Source organism: Coturnix japonica, chromosome 3 (genome assembly GCF_054131305.1).
Source record: "Coturnix japonica strain WE chromosome 3, WE-NBRP24, whole genome shotgun sequence".
Taxonomy (NCBI): domain Eukaryota; kingdom Metazoa; phylum Chordata; class Aves; order Galliformes; family Phasianidae; genus Coturnix; species Coturnix japonica.
The window spans coordinates 63,439,551-63,462,771 of NC_140665.1; the positions used below are offsets into that span (position 1 = coordinate 63,439,551).

A 23,221-nucleotide genomic window follows, 5' to 3' on the forward strand; every position below is an offset into this window, starting at 1 on the left:
CCCTTTCTGTTGTCTCACAAACTTCCTGATTCACTGGGCCTGTATAACAATTCCTGCCACATTCACAGCCCTGACGTTCAAACGTGGTGAACTTGCCCAGAAACAGCACAGCAGGCCTAATCCAGTCATTCAGCAACATGACAGACAACCCCTCCGCACCCAGCTGGAATAGGAACATTTCAAATCCATTTCCCAACCCGCTATACCTACACACTTTTATTTCCTTGCACAGCTCCGCAGCCCGAAGACGTTTTTCCTGGGTAACTGTTTCAAGTCACATCACAGAGTTTGCTCTGCCACACAGACTTATCCACTGGTCTTATCATTTAAAATTAATAATGTTGATAATATGGCAAACGTATCTGGCCAATTGTCAGTGACATTTAAACAGCTACTAGGGCACTAGAAATTAAGGCACAGGGTTTTTTTCTTGCTCTTTCAGAAGTCAAAGAAATCCAGTTTTGCAAAAATGCCAAGAATTGTTCCATTCTGCTATTTTTCCTCCTCCTTTCTTTATGTTCAGTCCTATTACACGCCGTTTGGTAAATGAGAGAAGAAACAGATTGTGCCTTGAAAGCTGATCCTCTGCTGGATGATTATAGCAATTCTGGTTCTCCCTCACTGCTGGTGGAACAGCGCTGAGTCATTTGGAAGCTGCACAATATGTTCACATCGAGACCACCACAGGCATATCCCTTCTGCCTGAAAACCACTGAGCCTTGAAAGCAAAGCATGTGTCAGAGTTATCAGAGCTATGCTCGCAAGAACCTCCAGCCTTATTCACGTTTTTATACTTTTGAGCACCAAATGATGATTTTGCAACTGTGCTGCTGGGGCACATCACTTGTCTTCTTTTGTGATGCCATTTCCTTTTAAGTTATATGACAATTTGAAAACGTCCCAGCCTCCCAGCTTCACTTGATCAATATTTTAAGCAATGGAAAGTAAAGCGAAGTATTGACACAACGTATTCTGAAATGTTAGCTTAATTGAGGCAGACAAATTATTCATTCTTTGGTATGATAAATGCCAACCTCAGCAACACTATGGGACAGTCACACTGAACATGTGTAGTGTCAAGGCTCACCACTGCTCACTTAGACCACCAATCATTTCACAAAGTGACAAGCAATCAGCATTGGGGGTGTTCTTCCTATGGAAGCAAAGAATGTGACAGAAACAAAAAGCCCCATCCCCTGCAGATGGCAAAGATCACAGGGCACACCCGCATACCTTATTTTAGCTGAACTCGTCCTTCTGACACTGAGGAAGTGGGAAAAGTTTTAGGGAATTATATTTTATTGAATATGACTTTTTGAAAGACATAACACAACGGTGCTGCAAACTCCAGGTCTCTCTCTCAAACTCCATGTTCTCTCTGCCTACCTTAGTGCAACATCAGGTTGATTTATAGTTCAGATGCTATTTGGTTAGGTATATAAAAATGCTTTGATTCTTAAATGCTTTCCCCTTTCACCTGTTCTCTGCCATGTTTCATCTCACAACACTACATCACATGCTGTCAGAGGAAGGGCACTCAAGGCTGAACTCTGGAGCATCAGCATTTCCTGAGGAATCTACCTGGAGGCAACGTGTTCAGAGGAGGGCTACGAAGCTGGTGAGGGGCCTGGAGCACAGGCCTTATGAGGAGAGGCTGAGGGAGCTGGGATTGTTCAGCCTGGAGAAGAGGAGGCTCAGGGGAGACCTTATAGCTCTCTATAACTTCCTGAAGGGAGGTTGTAGTGAGCTGGGGGTTGGCCTCTTCTCTCATGTAATTGATGATAGAACTAGAGGGAATGGTTTTAAGCTGCACCAGGGGAGATTCAGGCTGGACATTAGGAAGTATTACTTCTCGGTAAGGGCAGTCAGGCATTGGAATGCACTGCCCAGGGAGGTGGTGGAGTCACCGACCATGGGAGTGTTCAAGAAACGTTTGGATGTTGTGTTGAGGGATATGATTTAGCTGGGAAGTATTGGTAATGGTTGGACTAGGTGATCTTCTAGGTCTTTTCCAACCTAATTCTGTGATTCTGTGATACAGAAGCTAAGCGGAGACAAGCAAGTGCTTCACTACAGCTCCCCAGAGATCACAGACTGTCTAGCTGCTGCCAAGGTGTCCTATCTAAATCCTACCAATAAAGACCCTCTGGGCACTTTAAAGGCAGCGGAGATAAGAGCATGGGAAATACATGGGATTTTCAACTATAAATATAGTAAACCGGATTAGATTTCCTTTCTATGGGTTCCTTGCACATGCACACAGTCCTTCTTCAAGAAAAACATACCTGAGTGCCACAAAACAAAACCATTACAATCTGTGAAAAACACTTGATTTGTAAAATGCAGGATAGCTCAATGATAACAACAACAATCTGGAAAATGCATGCTAAGTTTCTTGTATAGGCTTGCAAGAAAAAAAATATCCTTGATTTAAATTCAAATCAAATCCCTTAAGAATCCATTGAAGAAAAATACTAAATAAAAGCAACAAACTATAGTATGGGTGCAGCTCATTTTTTCCTTTATAAGAAGATAATGTTGCTTAGTGCAACCCACAATCCTTTTAATCCACAACATTTTAAAGTTTCATCCAAATGTTATAATCCCCACTGTGCTACCATGTGGCTGCCTTCAAGTTCAATGAGAGCTGTCAATGTATTTAAGAAGCAGCATCTGACAATTAAATTTCAGCCATTTGTCTAAACACGATATTTAATAGAAGCAGAAGTCATAGCTTTTCGGTTTCATATCTTCTAAGCAAGAAGTTGTGATATGAGAGGGGATTTGATCCAGGTTTATAAATACCTGAGGTGTGGGGGCCATAGTGGTGAGGCTGGTCTCTTTTCAGTAGTGCGTGGGGACAGGACTAGGGGTAATGGGATGAAACTACAGCATAGGAAGTTCTGCACTAATGTGCACAAGAACTTCTTTACAGTGAGGGTGACGGAGCACTGGAACAGGCTGCCCAGGGAGGTGGTGGAGTCTCCTTCTCTGGAGATATTCAAGACCCGCCTGGACGCCTACCTGTGTGACGTGGTGCAGGGAGCCTGCTTTGGCAGGGGGGTTGGACTCGATGATCTCTAGAGGTCCCTTCCAACCCCTACAATTCTGTGATATATAAATGAATTGTCTTTTTTGTTGGACATTTTAGACAACAAACCTCACATTTCCTTCTCTCCAAGTAAATTCACTGCTAATTAGCCAAACTAAAATGTACAGTCCACACTGCACAGAATTTAATTAGCTTAATTATTTTTTAAATTAAAATGCACTGGATTAAGTCCCCCATCCCATGAGTTGCACAGGCTTAAGCAGTTTGTTACTTATCCATTCTTACTTAAGTCGCTTGGGCTGTCAGGTAAACAGTGTGCTCTCTTCCCATAGATTTTCAGATTTATTACCAAGAGATGAATGACATTTACGGCAAGGCACCAACGTGAAGCTTTGGTTTTTACCAGCTATTAATGTGTGTGAATGAATAAAATGACTAACGGTACATGTTCAGCCCAATGACTTGAAAATAATAAAATTAGACTGGCAGGAAAAGCAGATGTCAGATGGTTTAGTTGAGCTATGCTACATATCCTGCACCTTGCAATTCATACAACATATTTTGTGACAGCAGAAAGGAAAAAACAAAACACAAAAACATGTTAGAAGAAGTTAAGTTGTTCCTAACAAATCACGCCACAAGTCACTAAACTTCATTATTGCTATCCCACGGTCATACAATGACTTTGTGCCTTTCTGTTCCACAGCTGGGGAAGAATTAGATTTTCAAGAACACTAAGAAATGTGAATGAAGTTATATTTTTCTGGGCACCTACACACTGTCAAAGGTAAACCAGTTTCAACAGAAGAAAAAAATATATAGACCTGAGACTCCCAACCCCTTCTTACATTAAAGAAAGAACTTGCAGTTTCTGCAGTGGCTCAGCTCAGTTGATTTCAATTTGCTGAGTATCCTTCTCCTAAAAGCAGGGAATGAGACACTGTAGATAAATAAGGAACTGTTCCCATCCAGGTCTCACCTTGAGCCGATGTGACAAAGAATAAATAATCTCTCCCAAAGCAATAGTTGTAACTGCAATATTTCATGTAAAACTGATTTCTTTAGGATGTGCAATTTCCTACATTTCCTTCAGCATTTTTAATTGCCTAATTTACAAGTTTGCAAGCAACCATTAGATTATTATTTTTGTATCAACAGAAGCTGGTGTTAAAGACCAAGTGAGACTCTGCGTTCAACTGCTTCACACCACATTCTTAATTCACCTCATTCACCCTACCCCAAAAAGGCCAACACAGACACCATACTTAGCCAGCTTTTGGATATCTAACAGAAGGTGGGCTCCAGATCATCAGACTTCCATTAGAATCATAGAATTACCCAGGTTGAAGATCATCAAGTCCAACCGCAGCCTAACCAGAACCCTAACTCTAACAACCCTCCACTAAATCATATCCCTGAGTACGACATCCAAATGGATCTTAAACACAACCAGGGATGGTGATTCAACCACCTCCCTGGGGAGCCTATTCCAGTACCTAACTACCCTTTCTGTAAAGAAGTGCTTCCTAATATCCAACCTAAACTTGCTCTGGCATAACTTGAGGCCATTTCCCCTCGTCCTGTCACTTGTCACTAGTGAGAAGAGACCTGCCCCACTCTCACTGTAAGAACCTTTCAGGTACTGGAAGAGGGCAATAATAACGTAACCTTCTGGCACAGACAATATTACTTGGTGCTGGATTAGCCCTACTAAATGACACTTGAAGAGCTGCACCCCTTGTTTTAAAACTGGCTCCTACCCATTAGCTTAGAGTTCCTATACTGGAAGAGGCAATGAGTATTCAATCCCCTCTGCCATCAAAGGTCACACTTTTCACCTCAGTCATCTCGCACCCAGTTTCTCCTGCTCCCTAACCCCTCACAAAGCAGCATGAACTCCATTTAACCACGTTGTTCTTCTACAGAGCCACTTTTCAGATGAGTTCCCTTTGAGGATGCAGGCTGCCATGAGGCCTCCCCACAGCCTCCTTTGCTCTGGGCTTCATGAAACAAGGCACCTCAGCCCCTCCCCATATGCCATGTATACACTCCAGCACCTTCACAGCCCTTTTCTGGCCAGTCTTTAATACTTTTGTGTCCTTCTACATCCTCTTTATGCCCATGAGGCGTCCAAACTTACGCACCTTAGATACTTGATAAGGAAAGTAACACACACACACACACAAAGCCCAGAGGGACAGACGGGAAGCTCTCATCGCCACACACAGCCGGCATCAACCCCCCGTCACCATCCCACCCTCTGCCCCAGCCCCCGAAGGTGTGCTGGGCTCCCTCCCTCTCCCGTACCTTCACCGCCACTTCCGGGGCCGCGTCCACGGGCAGGGCCGGTGGTGCGGCGGGCGGCGGCCGGAGGTGCAGCACGGCGTCACGGCTGGCCAGTACGACGGCGTGCTGCGGACCGGGACCGGCATCGGCTTCGGGCTCCGAATCGGGCTCCGAGTCGGACCCGCCGTATGAAGCGAGCGCGGCGATGGCCGCCGACATCTTGGCGCGGGGGTGGAGGGGACGGCCGGGTCCTGGCAGCTACGTGACTCCCGTGGTGAGTCTTTTACCCAGAGAGCGAGTTGGGAGGAACGACGCGATAAAAGTTACCTCAGTAAAAACACTAAATACGTTTTATAGTACGGAGTACTGTGCTTTATGGAATATACAGCTGTCTGGGGAGGGTTTAGTCTCTTTTTTTCTGCTCTCTATTCTTAATCTTCCAGGACCGGCGGGCGGGACTACAAAGCCCAGCATGCAGCACGGCCCGGCCCAGCAGCACGGGAGGGGGCGGGGGGGAGACAGGAGACAGTATCACAGTCTCACAGTGTCACAGTGTTGTGCGGGTTGGAAGGACCTTAGAGATCATCGATTCCAACCCCCGGGATTCGAGCCTCTGTGCAGCAGAGCGGCACTTCTACCACTTGCGCCACAGGGGGGATTCAAACCCGGGTCTCCGGTGTTGCAAAGTGGCGTCCTTAACCGCTGCGCCACCGAGGCACAAGCGGACGGCTCGAGCCGGGGCAGGACGTTGGTTTCGGTGTTGCCGCTGGCTGCGGGCGGCCTGATGCTTATTGCGTCCTACCCGCGGGTCACGGCGCCGCCACGCTCACAGGGGACCGGCCCATCACCAGGGCACAGCCGCGACGCCCCGCCCCCCGCTGCTGATTGGCCGCCAGCAGCCGGCTTCTGCTACGTCACAATGACCGGTACCGCCCACCCCGCCTGTTTGGGGGGGGGAGGCGAGGGGCCGGACCGTACCACCTGTCGCCCGTGTGGGGGGGAGGGGGCAGCGCACTGAGCTCGGCTCCGTGCCGCGGTGTGGACGGGGGGTGGCGGCGCGTGGAGCGGCCCGAGCGGCGGGCGGGGGTTGGGGCGGCTCGCTCCGTCCGCCGGGTAAACAGCCCAGCCTCCAGCCTCCCGCCTGCCGCCCGCCCCGGCTCAGGCCCCTCCTCCCGCACGCGCTGCCCCGTGCCTATTGTGAAGGCTTCGGGTCTCTCCGCACCCCCGCCGCATCCCTCGCGGCGGCGGCGGCGGCGGCGGCGGCGGCTGAGCCGGCTGAGCCGAGGGCCCTCCCTCACGCCCACGTCTCCTCGCGGAATGGCCGTTTGAAGCGGCGGCACCCGGCGGGGGAGCGGCCGGTAAGAGGAGAGCGCGGGCGGTGGGCTGCTGCGTGCGGCCAGGTGCCGCTCCGTGCGCCCGGTGACGTCAGCGCGGGCAGGTGCGGGGAGCGGGGGGTCCGCAGGCCCGCGGCTTCCAGCCCTTCCAGCGCCGCGCCCCTCGGCCCCCCGCGGGCGTCGGGAGGGGGCGGCCGGGGCTCCGTGGGCTCGCGGGAGCCGCGCTGCGTGCTTTGGGGCCGGCTGCGGCGCTCCGGGCTGCTCGGCTGCCCGCTCTCGAACAAGTGCTGTGTGTGCGCGGGGGAACTTGGCCGCTTTTATAGAGAGATGCGAGGGGTGAATAGAAAAGGCGGCCGTCGTGCCGCTGCCGTGTTCGCCGTGCCTCCTCTTTGTATGCTGGGGTCGGGGCTGCAGGTGAAGCCCCACGTTTCCGACCCTGAGCCCGTTCCTTTGTTTGCGGACTGAGCCGGGCTGCCGTGAACTCGTGAGGCTGCGAAGCGCTGTCCGCTCGCACCTATGGATGGGGATGATGGGTGTGCACGGACACGCCGTGCCCATCGCTCAGCGCTGTCAGCAGCGGATCCTCCTCTGCCGCCGGTTTGTCGGTGCCATCGTTAACCGATTCCATATGAGCGCATTCCTTTTTCCTCGGCGTGCAGATGCAGGGTACTGCCTGAAGTTGGAACGTGCGCCTCCGAGTGCTGCGGGGTCGATCTGCGATGCTCTATCTGCAGAACTGCGTTGGAAAATGCCTCATTCTGCTCTGTTAGCTTCAGTTCTGAACTGAATGAGTTCTGTTCTGATGAGGCTGTGGTAGTTTGCTTAAGCACTTTAAGCTGTGTTGTGTCCCAGCGTCCCCGATTGCTCGCCAGTAATATTTAATCATCTCAGATTCTGGATGTTTTCATGATAGAGCCTATGACAATAGCTGACTGCTTTAAATTAGTTGCCTTTCTGGTACCGTCAGGGCAGTAAGCACACGAGGATACAGGCAGCGCTTTGCTGAAGTTTCTATTTGCTTAAATTATAGAGATTATTTTTCAGCTAGCAGCGATACAACATCTGATTTTGAATATGAGATGCTGACCTGATTCTGCTTTAATTACAGAAAAAAAGTGTAGAAGGATAAGATACATGGCTCATCTAAAATCTAGTTTTGTTGAAAAAGTTGAGGAATTGCCACTTGTTATTTCTATCTAGATACTGTGTTAACCCTTAGCGATCGCTAATTGGGTGTTCTTGGATTCGAGAAGGGGTTGATCAGTATCAAATCAAGAGCGACACAGCTTGTAAGAACAAGTCTTACTAATTATTGTACGCTGCGTGTATGTTCTATTTTAACCACGTTCTCAAAACCGTGCTGTGTTTTGTGCTGGAAGAGGATGCTGCTGGTTCTGAATGAAGGCAGCCTGCAGTGGTGGGTGGAAGATCTGGGATGCCCAGCTTCTCTTCCATTCCTCTCTTTCTGCCTCTTTTCTCCTTGAGGTGGCTTTGCCTCTCTTACTTTGATTTCTCCAAAGCGAGATGTAAATGCCCCACTTTCTGCATCATTCTTGCCTTTGCAATGAGCTGTTTGACACCTGGTGCTGACTGCGTGTGGTGGTGAATGCTACACCAAGTGCTGTCGAGCCTTCCTTGTTTCTCAGGTGAAAGAAGTATTTTAAAATAGTTCCTTCAGCAGTAGAAACAGGGCTTCTTTCTCTGTCTTAAATCACGCGGGTATTTGTAAGCTCTGATGTTGTGTTGGTATTTTTCTTGGTTTAAAGCAAAGAAAAACTGGCACTGGTAGCACTGGAACAGGCTGCCCAGGGAGGTGGTGGAGTCTCCTTCTCTGGAGATATTCAGGACCCGACTGGACGCCTACCTGTGTGACATGGTGTAGGGAGCCTGCTTTGGCAGGGGGGTTGGACTCGATGATCTCTAGAGGTCCCTTCCAACCCCTACAATTCTGTGATTCTGTGAAAGCATTTACAGTCCTGTGCTTTTGGGGGATCATGCGGTGTCTAATAAGGTCTTAACACATATGGCAGCCTTTCCCTTGGTCAGGATACTTGTAGCATCTTCGTTTCACAAACTTAATGTTTTCTTAATCAGAAACCTCCTACCCTTCTGTCAGAGCTGTTTGAATTCAACCAGCCATTTTCCAAGCTACTTGGAAACACATGGGGGACCCCCAGCCTTCCCACATTAGACTAATTTCCTTAAAAAGCTGGGCTAAGGTGCACTAAATCTTACCTCATTATTTCACAGTTTCTTCATTCCTTACAATAGATAACGAAATCTGTTTCTCTATGTTTTAATGCTTTGTCCTACTTTCTTTTCCCTTCCCAAGCATTTTCCTAGCTCTTCTTCCCACGATGGGTGTACTTTGTCTCATACCCCGTGTTTTCTTATGGCTTTCTTTCCCCCACAGGAGATGCTGCATATATTCCCTCTTGTTCTAGTTTCTCTATAATTTTTTTTAGCACCCTTAAATTGCTGTCAGCTCACTTGCACATACAGTCACTTCTCATCCACCAAGATTCGTAAGTCTGCAGTTTAGAGGCAAAAAGAACCAACAACATTCCAGATACTTATCAGACAGAGGACTGAACTAGAATATGAGGCTCCATTGTCTAAGGGAAATACAATTTGAAAGAAAACAATTTTTTTTTCTTCTCTTCCCATGCTCTTTGGCTGCTGAAAAGTGGTATCATGATGGAAGTCTTATCAGGTTCATGTTACTGCCTTCTGACTTGAGCTTTTTCTAACCTGCTGCTATGTCTGAGGCATCTTAATGAACTCTATTTAATTTTACTGCTTGGAGGGTAGAGCATCTTTTATTACTCATGCTTTGCTTTTTCTGTCACCTTGGAGTCTCTGACTGCTGCAAGGGTGGTAATACCTCTTTTCCACTTCTTGGTTTTCTGGACTATGGCCCGGATTCCCAGAGATACCAAGGCGCCAGATTGCAATAGGAGTTCTGTGTTCCAGTACATCTGTGAATCAGTCTCTGAAGTTTTTGGGGAGGAATCTTGAGGTCATCTGACAGAGATTACAAGCTATGCATTTCATATTTATCAGACTTGGGTTCAAAGAAAACGAGATGCAGGATGGAACTGGAGAACAGAACAGCATAGACTGTCGTGCTTATTTCAGATGTCTTTGCAAACAATTTTTTCTTGTTCTGCGGAGCCTTTTCTTTGGAGGTTGGAAACCTGCTGTGTAACCTCTTCAAGCTACTCAAGTGCTTCCACTGCGCCGTGACCCACATCTTGTAACACCAGCTGAACAATGAGCGTCTTGGAAAGGCAACAAGATATTAATTACAGGCTTCCAGGAAAATAAACTAATTAGCATCGTTAGAAGCTCTCATATCTTTAGTATTGGATTCCTTAATCCTCTGAAATGGGTTAAAATGCAAAATGTCATCAAAAATAAGCACATGTCTAAAAATATATTTCATAATGTAGGTGCTTGGGGGTGGAAGCTGAATTAAATGGTAACTTGCCTGGGATATTGTCTCTTTCTGGTAATTTTTGATACCAGATAACTGGTATAGAATAGCAGTAAAAGTTACATTTTTAACAAAACACTTAATAGCAGAAATAATGGATGGTTTTCAATGACTTTATATCTGACCATTGATTGACTCTTTAGTTAAAAGCAATGGCTGTGACGTGAATTTTAGTCTTCAGACAGTAGACTCCACACAGGAGTAGATTATGATGAATGCCACAACTATCTGACATTTAAAGCTTATTAGGAAACAGAAATCTTTTCGAAACCCAGGTGGTTTTTCAACATCTAATAAAAAGCATTAAATGCTGTTGATGCATTTCTTACAGTTAGGATATTTTTAGTGTCTTTCCACCCCCCTCCCTCTTTTTTTTCCTGCTGTGTGGTAAGCTGCATCTATTTACTGGGAGTATTAATAAAATCTGTTTTCTCTCTGGCTCTTGTTTTCCTAAATGTGGAGACCCTCAATGTATTTGGTAGAAATTGGTCAATATAATATAAAGTTACTGAGCAGTAGCTTCCAAGAAATAATAAAGTGATCTCTTAATATCTGAAAATTCTTGGTAGCTCTTAAAGAAAACAACATTGCCCACATGATTATCATCACTTACAGCTGCAAGGTCCTGTAGCTAGAAGTAGGTGATGGCAGCAGACTAGTGGCACGCTTGGCAGTACTAACTGCTATTGGTGACAGAGATAGTTGTGCCTCGCTGATCTGGTAGGAGTTTTGTTTGCACTAATGGCATAGCAGCTGCTGTTCTAATTGCATTTTAATGTTGTCCTTTCTTGTGTATTATGACTTATGGAGGTGTATGTGAAGGTTCTTCATACCTGGCAATTAAATAAGGAAGCAGTGAGGCAACGGGTAAAGTATTGTTGTGGGTCATAGCCACTTAGAGGAAATAATGGAAATAAATAATAAGTTCTCATAGGCAGAAGGTTTTGCCTTAAATTGGGGGCTGTTTAATATTAATGATCTCTGGAAGTTGATTTATAAAGCAACTTACTCAAAAGTTGTTTGATCGTGTTCAGAAATACTGGAAATGTCATTGGAGAAGTCTCAGCTATGTGGAAGGATGGCAGGATGACAGGTAAAACTGAGCACTGGTGTATGCAGGACTGGTTTTTGGAGGCAGAAACCACTTATATCTCCTAAAAGATACTAAATTAACATTATTAATAACAATAATATTTCATCATCACTGCAGATTGCTGAGGTATCCAATACCCAATTTATAGCTGTAATCAGAAGTGGAGAAAAAGCATCGTGAAAGAGGTGTCATTCTATACGAATTCTGTAGTTCGTTTCTGCTATTCAAAACATGTAATTAACCATCAGTTGGTTTTGGAAAAAAAATAATCCACAGGATTGTAGAGAGTTTGATACAAAAGATGGGGCAGAATTTTTAGGGCAACTGCAAAGACTGGAAGTATTCACTGCAGGAAACGAAGAGCTGATCAAACAAACGGCAATTAGAAAGTTATAAAATAGGTGTGAATTTGTGCTGTTCAGCAGCTGACGTGAAAGGGGAGAAAATACTGTACTTGGAAAGTGACAATCTATTGAATTTGTACCTTTTACAAGGAGAAGGGAACAGAGAAATTTGCCCTGCTTCCGCGCAATGTACCTGTGTTTGTCTTTGAGTATGTATCTATCATCCACTGTTAGACTGTTTCTCTTGAATACACATAGCCAGCTTAACAGCCTTGCTTTATTTGCTTTAAACCAATGCTTTGAACTTTACTCTTTCCCATCAGAGATGACTGCTCAAATAAATTAATATTCATTGGAGTGAGCTATTCTCAGTCTTCTGCATCTGAAGTGAATTTTGTAATTTCAGTCATTGCCTGACAGTTTGACGTAATGAATTGTTTCATACAAAATGGAACAAATCAGTGGGATAATGAGAGAAACTCTTAAAACAATATGTTGGCTACGGCTCTGACTTGTAGCCTGGGGTTCACTGATTTGAAAGCAGCTGAGGATGAAAACTGATGTTTGAAGAGAAAACCTCCTAGGTCAGTCTAGCGAAGTTCAAAGAACATCAGAGGTGTAAAGTACAGGAGTGTGGGGGTCCTTTTGTGAGGGTATTCTTCTTTCAAGTTATTTCTTTTATTTAGTATCAGAGCATCTGAAATAGATGGACACATTATTGAAAACTGAAAGTTCGGTTGATGCTGAGGTACTTTTCTGATGGTTGCTTGTCTTAAATAACATGTTACAGCATCTTGTGCAGCAGCAGTTATTTGCCATAGAATAGCTTGGGTTGGAAGGGACCTCAAGGCTCACCAAGCTCCAATCCCCCCCTGCTGCAGGTAGGGCCACCAATCTCCATATTGAATACTATACCAGGCTGCTCAGGGCCCCATCCAACCTGGCCTTGAACACCTCCACAGTCAGAGCATCCACAACCTCTCTGGACAGACTGTTCCAGCACCTCACCACTCACAGTAAAGAACTTCCTCCCGACACCCAACCTAATTCTTCCTTCCTTCAACTTAATAGCAAGACAAGGGGAAACGGTTTTATCTACCCTTACAAAGAGTTGACTCCCCTTCTGTTTATAGGCTCCCTTTAGGTACTGAAAGGCTGCAATGAGATCAGCCATCTCCAAAGTAATGAATTATGATCATAATGAATAATGAATGATCATGAATTACCTAAAATCACGTTTGTCAGCTGTATTTCTGCAGTGTGATGCTGTTTGTGTTTTGAGTATCCATGAACTTGTACCTTCAGCCACATTCAGGATGATGATGTGGGTTCTGATGGGTCATAGATCCAGCCAGCTGTACAAGGCAGGCAGCATCACTGCTGAAGAGCCATTGCTGGTAGCAGAGAGCAGTTTTCCATGGATGATTGTCATGCAATAACACAGCACCCTCTGCAGTGATTCTGGCACAGCATTTCAAGAAATTCTAAGGAATTTTTAGGAAAAGGACAAATACTTTATAATTTGATAATAGATGTGAACTTAAGTAGTTCAGTCAGCTTTTGTAAAAATGGCATGCAGACTCAGCTGTACAGTGAAAAAAGGAATTGCTTAACTTGTTAAATCTTGTTCAGCCAGTGGCCATTGAATGCGTGCACAGAAGTGCTTAGAGAGGTCTTTTATGCTCAGCTGGTTTGACCTTTTGTTGATATTAGAGAAGAAGGCTATGATTAACAAAAAATTAACCAAATTACAAGCTGAGTTTGCTATTTCCTTGGGAGCCTCATCATGGATGAGGACTGCGGTTCTCGCTAGCTTTAGTCATCTATTTAAAAAGTAAAATCTGAGTTTTAAAGGGGTTCTCTATTCCTGCGGGAATTAACTTCAGGGAATTGCCTTTCAATATATTTCCTAATGGGGGAGAGGTTCTGTGTCATACGGTCCCAAAATGGTGTGCTTTCTTCTGTGATGTGGGAGATTATCTTTGGCTTTTTAAAAATTCATTTGATTTCTAACTACTAAAATGGTTTTGTTTCTCTGTAGAAAAAAAAATAGCAAAAAGGTTAGTTTCTTCTATTTTTTTCTTGTTGGAGGACAGCTGGAGCTCTGTTCTGTACCTGAGGCAACATTGCAGGTAAAAACGTACATTCATCATTCTGGAATTAAAATACGTGTCCTTAAGTTCTGGACTAGTTTATGTTACTTTTGCACGGTTATTGTCTCCACAATCTGCTTGAAAGGTAAGAGGGGCTTCACAACCTTTTACAAATACTGGCAGCATTCATTAAAAGAGTTGATGGTAGCAATGTTAGGTTGAAGAAGAGAAGACCTTATGACTCCTCAGTCACAGAATCACAGAATGACCCGGGTTGGAAGGGACCTCAAAGATCATGTAGTTCCAACCCCCCTGCCTGGCAGGGCCACCAAACATACACATTCACTAGATCAAGTTGCCCAGGGCCCCGTCCAACCTGGCCTTGAACACCTCCAAGGACGGGGCATCCACAACCTCCCTGGGCAGCCTGTTCCAGGTCCTTGACCAATGCCTTTTATATCCAGCTCACTTCTACAGTTGAGTTAAATGAAGTGGTTCTCAACATCTGCCATATTTGACTCTTGAAGCACTAACACATTCATAGATTATTTTGTGTTGAACTCTAGGGATCTTTGTAAGTTCACTGTCTCACACCAATGTGCTACTCTATTGAAACTCATGGACCATCATTTTGAGTGTCTTTACTTAATGTGGCACAGCATGTTACACTTTGAAGCAGCTATTTTGTGACAGTCAGCGTGGTTCAGTGCTTGGACACCTCAATGAACGCATCTACTTCTGCAGGCCTATCATTTTTCTTAATGTTGAACTTGATAGCAATTGAACTCTCTCTTTGACTAGTATTTAGAGTATTCTGATAGAATCATAGAATTACCCAGGTTGGAAAAGACCCTGAAGATCATGAAGTCCAACCGCAGCCTAACCAGTACCCTAACTCTAAAAACCCCACACTAAATCATATCCCTGAGTACCACATCCAAACGGCTCTTAAACACAACCAGGGATGGCGATTCACCCACCTCCCTGGGAAGCCTATTCCAGTACCTAACTACCCTTTCTGTGAAAGTTCTTCCTAATATCCAACCTAAAATAGAAGGTAGACAATTTAATGCTTTCGAAATGTGTACTCCAGGAGTTTCTAATATTGTTTTTTTTTCCTGCAAGTCTCTCTGTCTTGCAACAATAAGCTTTTCTTATGTGTCTTGCAACTTTTATATAGGCTGTTTTTGAAGGTTAGTCTTTTGTACTAATTTTCAAGACATTAATGTCATTTTAGATCCCAAGGCACGTCTGTTAGCAGTACGTTTAGAATACTCATCTAGCTCTAAGCTTCAATTGCAGAATAATTGATAGATGGCTTTGATTTCACGTTGCAGTGTGAGGAACCCTTTGGACGTTATTGTTGAAAGGACTGGAGAATAGTCCTTGGGAATAGTACTTCAGTTCAGAAGTGACACTTCAGAAAAATATATCGTCAGAGCCTTTTATCTGTAAGACTATAGTAATGTTGAAATGCAGTTTTGTAGAAAGAAAATGCATGTCCAGCTCATTGTGGGATGCAGGAAACAGACAACAGCGCATTTGAATGCGATGACAATAACTGTGCTGCTTAGAGGTGTGGGAGGATTACTTGCCTTTTGATTTGAACTTAAAGAAAGCTCAAAACTGGCATGTGGTGTGGTCCCACAGTAGTGAATGTGTTAGATTTTTGGTAGAATTACTATCTTTTGAGGTGAAACATATCTACATGTCACTTACTAAGTCTTAAAACTATTCAGTCACAACTTAATTTCCAGATTTAATTGATCAAAACAATGGCGATTACTGATGTAATCATGTTCTTTCTGTTACAAACGCTTTGGGTTTTTTTTTTTGCTGTATTGATGTAATTACAATCTCAGTGCTTCAGTTCACTTGTTGCCCAAAGTTACTGAAAGTTTGTTAGTGGGGAAAAAAGCTTCTTGCCTGCTTAGAAAGTTTAAGTATTGCTGATGCTGTTTTCTATTTGTGCAGCTGCAGGGATTTTTAGAAATACATATTCTGTTTAAAATGGCTACTATAAAAAAGGAAATTTGCCTATTAAATACAGTTAGCTACTGTGTGAATTGGGCAGATCAGCAAATATTTGACTCTGTCCAAGGCAGACTTAATATGAAGGCTGCTCTGAAAGTAATGCCTTCTATTTTATTACATTGGACCATGATGTCAAGGGTGGATGTTGGTGGTATGGCAGTAGAGGTTGAACCCGCCCACCAGTGTTCATGGAGAGAGAAAAACTTCAGGGACCTTCTTCCAAGAACAGAAGAATAAAGGGGTAATAATGCTTGCTATTGTGAATCTTGGATTGTTTTGTGGGTAGTAGAATAACTGCAATGGGAAGATGAATAGCATCCTGATTTGTTTGCTTGTAGCATCTTTGAAATTGAGTCTTCCTCCTGGAGGTAGGAGTTATGATTCTGGGCTCCCAGGAAACCAAGGAAGAAATCTGAGCTTTGGAGGAGGCAGATCAAATGTCAAAGGTGGGCATCCCTATCTCCTGGTCATATTTTATAATGGAAAATAAGGACACTTGATTTTAAATGAGTGTAAACAGTTGTGTTCATCTTTAGTGGATAAATAAGCTTGCTTGTACTTTGAATCTGACAGATGAAATCTAGAAAAGGGTTGAATATAAGAGCTACCTCTCTTCATTTTCATCTGTCTATTTCTGGGTTATTCTGTCTCTGTTACAGCATGTGGGAAGTCTGGAAAGCCGAGCATAAGATGCGGCTGAGGCTACTGAGTTTGCTTTGTTTTCTGCTGTCTGCATACATATACACTATGTTTTTAATTAGATCTGAGGCTTAAATAAGATCTAACTTTAATGCAGAGTTGCTTGATTTTGTGTGTGTTTGTGAGTCTGTGTGAGAGTAAATCTGTGTATGCAGTACTGAAGAATATCTTTGCTAAAGGAGTGATGACACAGTTATATCTGTGTAAATGGAGTAATTCTTAGTTCTCGGTGTATTTCGTGGCAAAACAAGGTATTTTTGCTACCTGAAAGTAGACGCCAGTATTTTTTCCTTTTCACAGCATTTCAGTATTGAGTGAAGCAAAGTTCTTAGATGCATTTTGGTCATTTTAAGTTTGTTTTATTAATATTGAATGTATATCATATTTATATAATATTAATGATCTTGGATGCTGCTTGGGGAAAGGTAATCAAAGTAGAGCTGAACAGTAACTGTGGTATCATAGTTTTGCAGGGAAATCAGAGCTGTAAGACTGCAGAATTGTATTTGACTGGTGATTACAAATATATCTTTGTCACCCAAAATCAGAAAGATTGTGTTCCTTCCTGGATGGATGAAGCTTTGATTCGCACCATTTTCCTTCCACTTGCAGAGGAGGATGAATTGATGAAAGTGATCTGTTCCTGTAGGCAATAGAAAAGCTCTGAGCAGAGAATTCAACACTTAGTAGTGCTGTTCCATTTTTTCCAGTGTCTGTTAACTATAATCTTTTCTCTCCGAGTCTTGTGTTTTGCTGTAAACCTCCATTTCTGTAAGTCAGCTGCTAAGAACATGGAGTGAATATCTTCATAAAGCAGTGGTTTTCAGTCCCTTTTCCTTGGAGCTCTTGAGCAGTCAGTGTACTGCAGTTGCTGTAACACCGACTTGGTTTGTGTGGTCCTGCCCTGTGCACAGTACCTCTGTGCTCACTTGCAAGGCATAGGTGAGGACAAGCAATGCAGGGAAGCACTGGCTTCACTGTCTCTCTGTGCTGGGAAGGAAAAGGACCTGAAGTTTAGCTTTTCTGAAGGGCAGCAACGTGCTTCCCCTGGAGGATGTCACTCTGTGCTTTTCTTGCCTTTGCCATCTGCCAGCCCAGGGTGGCCCCAGACACTTTTTAGTGAGAGAGCCTTATCTGCAAGGAATCAACTCAATAACATGCTTCAGTCTGGCATTGAAGGCCCTTCGGATTGATGGCTACTCTTTGAAAGATCTCTGCAAATGCTGTGTGACTGCTGCATTTTTAAGAGTACAAAAACCTGCAGTTGCTTTAATGTTCTGTTGTGACACATTTATTATGGATATTCTGTAGAATTTATAAGTCATTCTGTGTCAGAACATTTTGAACTTCAGGTACAATAGACTAATTGGAGTGAGTGTTTCAGTCCATCCTCTGCCGACCTCTGCAATGCACATTACTGCTTGGGATGGGAGTTGCATTCATTTGCTGGTTAAACAACTTCAAAAGCTGTGTTCCGATCTCAAGAGTGCAGTTTTCTTAATGGGATTTTTTGAAGATGGCCATAAAAGAAAGACAATAGCTGCTACTGGAGGTAATAAGAAATAGTATGCCATGTGAACGGGCTGCTTTAACTCACCCTTGAATGCAGTTTTTCTTCATTCTTGTAAAAATAACTTTCCTCCCAACATTAAAATTGACAAAAGTTTACAGCATGTGTTAGCAGACAGTGATGAAATGTTGATTTCTGCTTTTCTGGGTGAGCATTTAGGTTAAAAAATAAAACAGATGTAAGCAACACAGTAGTACAAATTCTCAGTAGTTGTTGCTGCTATCTTACATTGTCCTTATTTTGTCTTAATTTATTTTCCCTCTCATTTCACCTTTCTCCTTTTCATTTTTTTCTGCTGTATTTTTTTGCTGAGAAAGTATGTGGTTTGGGCAAGGCACAGTAGATTAAGTTGGAAAGTAAGTTGCTGTTGATAGGTCCTGCCATTTCTCTCTCCTCTTGATATGTGAATGTGTACTTAAAATGCTTTGTTCTCTTCTTGTGGTAAAGGTGAGTATTTTGTGTGTGAGGAAGGAGAGTGCTGGACTCATTTCAGTGTATGCAGATACTATGCATATGCCAGTATACTCTGATTAGAAACTCTTGAAGCAGGTGTCAAGCTCTGCTTCTTCACATTGGCAGGGCACTTTGATGTAAGTATGTGGAAGACAACTTAATCATTGTAGCAGACCATAATGCAAGTTGTAAATTTAAGATTTTTGCTTGGAATTCTCTTTTCGTAATTGCTAGAAATTATAATACGTAATTTTTTTTCTGTTATTTTAGTTTACAATATTAAACATGAGGATTTATGAATGGATTACATTTGGATGCAACTTGAAAACTTGTAGCTTTAAAAAACAAAACAAAAGCCACAGTTCTCTCTTAAACTCTCCTTTTAAGTCCCTGACCCCTTTGATTTTGGCAGGAATATTCTCACGGTTTTTCTGTAATTATGTATGTTCATATGGTGCTTTTATTATATAGAGTGTTACATACAGGGAAGAGATTATGTTAATAGGACAGCAGAGAGGGATTAAAGGCCAGAAGTTGTATGGGGGGTGGGGGGGAGGGAACTGAATCTGTGAGCTAGAAAATGCACAAAAGATAATTCTGGTGTGTGTAGAAAAGGCAAGGGGGTTTTAGAAGAAAGCTCTAACATCCTGCAGTATGCATTTGAGAGTAAACAGAGAGAAACAGTAAGGGAAAAGGGAAAGGAAAATGCCTTATGGGAAACAATATCTTATATACAAATATAATTGGTTGGGGGGGAAAAGTAACTGAAAACAGAAAGCTGGAGGAGTACGTAAGCAGAGAAAGAAGGGTGGGGGGAAATACAATGAATGCAGAGGATCAAAGTGCCTAACTCTAAGCCACAGGGCCACTTAAGAAAGGAAAAACACATGAATTTAATTAGTCTTCTAAAAATATGAGAGGAGGGATATGGGATACAGAATTAGGTTAAACTTCAACTCGAGTTTAGAAATCCTATGTAGATCTGAGTGATGTATAGATGTCACTGAGAGCTTCTCATGGTCTGTATTTGTTTTATTCACAGAAGCATTTAAACAGGCCAACATCTTGTTACAGGATGAATAAAAAAAGGCTAATTCTGAATATCAGTCAGGCTTTCATCTTTCATTCTTAGAGATGTTCTTTGTCTTAAAGACAGCAACACAAGATTCTGTGGAGCCAGTTATTTAAGTGTGGGTATGAAGCTTCGGTACTGTACGTTTTGCTTGGCTAAACAAGCTAACAATCTACACAAGGCCTCAGCAGTGCCTGGTTTTGAGAACAAAATCTGAAACTTCATGGCTAGGCTAATACTGTGTTGTGTGAAGTTCTTGCCTTATTGATATTCTGAAATTGAGGCAGGAACTTTGTGTCTTGTTAATGCCCATATTTTTAAAAGGAATGGTTTTGATATGGATTTCTTTTTATCCTGTCGGCTCAGTGAGTTTTAGGAATACACTTGAAAGAGTATAAGTTGTCGAAAAAAAGTCTTGTGGTATCAATTTCAATGTGCAGCACCTGAGTATCACATCAACCTGCAGATCTGTGGTCTTAGGATAAACTGGATTAGGTACTTATCCAAGGTTCTTCTGTTTTTTCCTTTTGATAGTTTACTTCTAACTTGGATTAATTTTCATTTCTTGTTAGTTCTTAGACAACCTTTATGGCAGGGGTGGAAAGCTAGGGGAGGAAACTGCAGGAATGCTGTCTTTGCTGCTTAGAAAAAGAGTAGTGACTATTGAGTTATTGCAAAGTTTAGCAAAACTTTATTGCGAATTCTCTTCAAATGCATTTCTGCAATTAAGGAATTATGGGTGCTTTGCAATTTCAATAGAATCAGGCTTCCTATAAAAATGAGTGGGCTACAGTAGTCAGAAGATCACTGAGGTTTCTTTTTCAGGATGCAGCCTTTTCTCCTGTCTGTTTTCAATCACAGCTTCCTTAGTTCTACACCAGCGGATTAAGAAAGTAAGACATCCCTGCGGGTTTGGTAATGGATGATGATGAGTATTAGTTGGTCTTCTGTTAGAAATAACTCTAGCGAGTATTCTATGCAATTGTAATATTGTTCCTCAAATTACAGCAATAAACAATCCTTATTCTTAAATTCAGATTGTTCCACAATAAAATAATTATGGGAAATATGCTTTTTCCAAGCTTGAATTGTCCAAGTCTGAGAGTTCCTTAAATTAGCTTCTTAATTGTAAGTGCAGCGTTATAGATGGGGAAGCTTTGTTGATGAGCTGTGGGTGTGAGGGAGTTTGGAATAAAATAGGCATTAAGGGTGGCAGTTAAAATGCAGTAAGACTTTATGCTGTCAGTTCTGTAAGCAGTAGAAGGAGACTGTTCTAAATCAAATAAGCAGTTTGTGTGCATAATTATCAGTAATCTAATGCCATTTCAGTCAGACTTATTTGTTTATTTTTTCAGGAGAACAAATACAAAGTTTATATTAAAAAGTTGATGGGCGGGGGAGAGTTTTTGTATGGCACTCTTCTCACAAAACAATACCTTAGTTTAGCATCAGGAGTGGTTTTAGTTATCTGCTTCAAATGGAAGGATTCATTTTGTTTTAGCAGTAATTCCAAGCTTCCTTCCCATTTCATTTTGTATTAAATACCACTGTTTAGGGGCAGTTAGTCTGCTAATTCTTAGAAAATCAGGTTCATTTTTCTGTATCTGTCTCCATCTACTCTTCTTCTTAACCTTGTAGCTATATTAATTTCTTTCATAAGACGAAACTGTGGATGTGATGATTAGGGAGTGTGGTTTATCAAGCCCAGCTTCCTGCTCCACTCAGAAGTAAGAAATCTGGCCAACATGAGGCCTGCCCACATCTTTGTGGGAACAAGTCTTGAACGCTTACAAGAACAGACCCCAAAGATGGGGCTTTTTAATATTTGTCTTTGGATCTAGAAAAAAAATGGCCTATTTTTCTAAGGGGAAAGAAGCATTTGTGTTTTAATTTTGATCTTTATAGTGGTGAGAAGCAACTGGTACTGAAGAGCTGTGTAGCAGTAAGCCTGGTATCTCTTAGTAGCAGCACTAGCAGTAGGCGTGTAGTTGCTTTGAATGGTATTAGCATGTGCTGGTCTTCGAGGATGTCCTCCCAGTAGACTGTCAGTCTATACTACGTGTACTGAATCTGTTTTATAAAGGAATTAATCCCTCTGTTTCAGGGATGCAAAAATCTTCAGCTTTCAAAGGCATTAGTTGCATTGAAAGGATGGCAAAAAAGGGCAGATATTTCAGAAATAATGGTACATTTAGAATGTATCTGCAGTGAAACCTGCTTTATAGCTACATATTTCAAATGCAACTATTGACATATTTTGATCAGTACAGTTAATACTGGGATTTTTCAGCATAAGTAAGGGGATCACGCTAAACTTCTTTCCTACTACTTTTATGCTTAAATCTTTCCTTGGAAGATATAATTTGAACAGGAGATGAGGGAATGAGGTTTGATGTATTTGTGTTTGAAGAAATTCAGTTCTGTTAATCTGTTGTTTGTTAAAACTGTGAAGGGGGGAAAAAAATTGAAAGCTTGCCTGGCAACCTGATTTAGTAGGTTATTTTTTTGATATTACAGATGAAATTAAAAACATCCATCACAGTGTTGTGGACAAGAAAAATAACGTATTCCTCAGAGTTGTCATTGCAGTCTAATGTCAATCTATTAATAAGAGTGAATAGCAAATAATTTGAAATAGTTTATATTAATGAAATTGAGATGAAGAATGCAGCTGTACTTCTGTGTAAAAAAAGTAAATAAATCATATTAAGATGTACACAAATATATTTCTCCTGTGTTACTCAACTCTGATTTTGTTACCAGTTTGCCAGCTAGGACTGCAAGCTAGGTCCTAAAAGGCTTGTATCCAGTAGCTATTCAACAAACACTGGTAGTAACAATGCAAGCCTCCTGTGCACATACCAGATGTTCTTTCTTTCTTTAAATTCATATCCAGGATAGTTGTTTTAAAGGTGTAAAAAAGAAGCTGGCTGTTCTTTCTCTGAAATTGGTTATCTCCTGCCTTTGACAGCACTTAATTCTGTGTTTTAAATTGAAAGTGATCAAATATGGGTGATCTCTATTGCATTCCAGAAAACTGTCTTTCTGAATCTGTAGTGAATGGAAGCTGGATGACAGCCCCGTCCCTAGAGGTGTTCAAGGCCAGGTTGGATGGGGCCCTGGGCAACCTGATCTAGTAAACATGGAAGTTTGGTGGCCCTGCCAGGCAGGGGGGTTGGATCCTTGCAGTCCCTTCCAACCCGGGTCATTCTGTAATTCTGTGACAGAAGCCTACTGTGATTTTTCTGTACTGCTACTTGAAATCTGTGGTGAATTTTTAAGTCTTTTTGCTTTGATACACTGGTAGTATATTGAAGCCAAAAGGCTGGGAAGTGTGGGGCTTCTAATCCCAGGCAAGGAAAAGTCCTGATTCATAGTGAAGGCTGCTTTTCCTTGGCTGGAAAGAGTGTCCAGTTGAGTGAAGCCCAGGAAAGAAGGGATGGATTCCTAATGTGTTGCTAGATTTCAAACAGAAAAACCCAAGCAGAGTTGCTTATCCATCTTATGTTTGCATTGCCTTTACCGTGAGCTGGCCAAGTTAAACAAAATTGTAATCCCCTTAGGTATCGTGTCACTATTGAATGTGGAAATGGGTGGTAGGACACTGGGATGTCTGTACTTCCTAATTTTGACTGCAGGATAAACAAATGTGTTTTGTTTTTTTTAACTTACAATTAGTACACCTGCTGAAATGC

The 23,221-nt window shown here is 42.6% G+C and overlaps 2 protein-coding genes across 4 annotated transcripts in view; one reads left to right on the plus strand and one right to left on the minus strand.

The window, feature by feature from the left end:
* Positions 1–5,569, minus strand: part of CDC40 (cell division cycle 40) — a 30,859-nt gene extending 25,290 nt beyond the window's left edge. Inside the window, exon 1 of the mRNA XM_015858722.2 lies at positions 5,360–5,569. Coding sequence (XP_015714208.1) covers positions 5,360–5,557 — 198 coding nt within the window. The 5' untranslated portion in view covers positions 5,558–5,569. The remainder of the gene's footprint in view (positions 1–5,359) is intronic.
* Positions 5,390–23,221, plus strand: part of WASF1 (WASP family member 1) — a 71,268-nt gene continuing 53,436 nt past the window's right edge. For 2 of the 3 annotated variants that reach the window (XM_015858798.3, XM_085543640.1), the window contains exon 1: positions 6,527–6,696. The gene's annotated coding sequence lies outside the window, so the exon portion shown is untranslated. Of the gene's footprint in view, positions 5,613–6,526; positions 6,697–23,221 lie in introns of those variants that run through there. The other variant, XM_085543639.1, reaches the window with a different exon arrangement.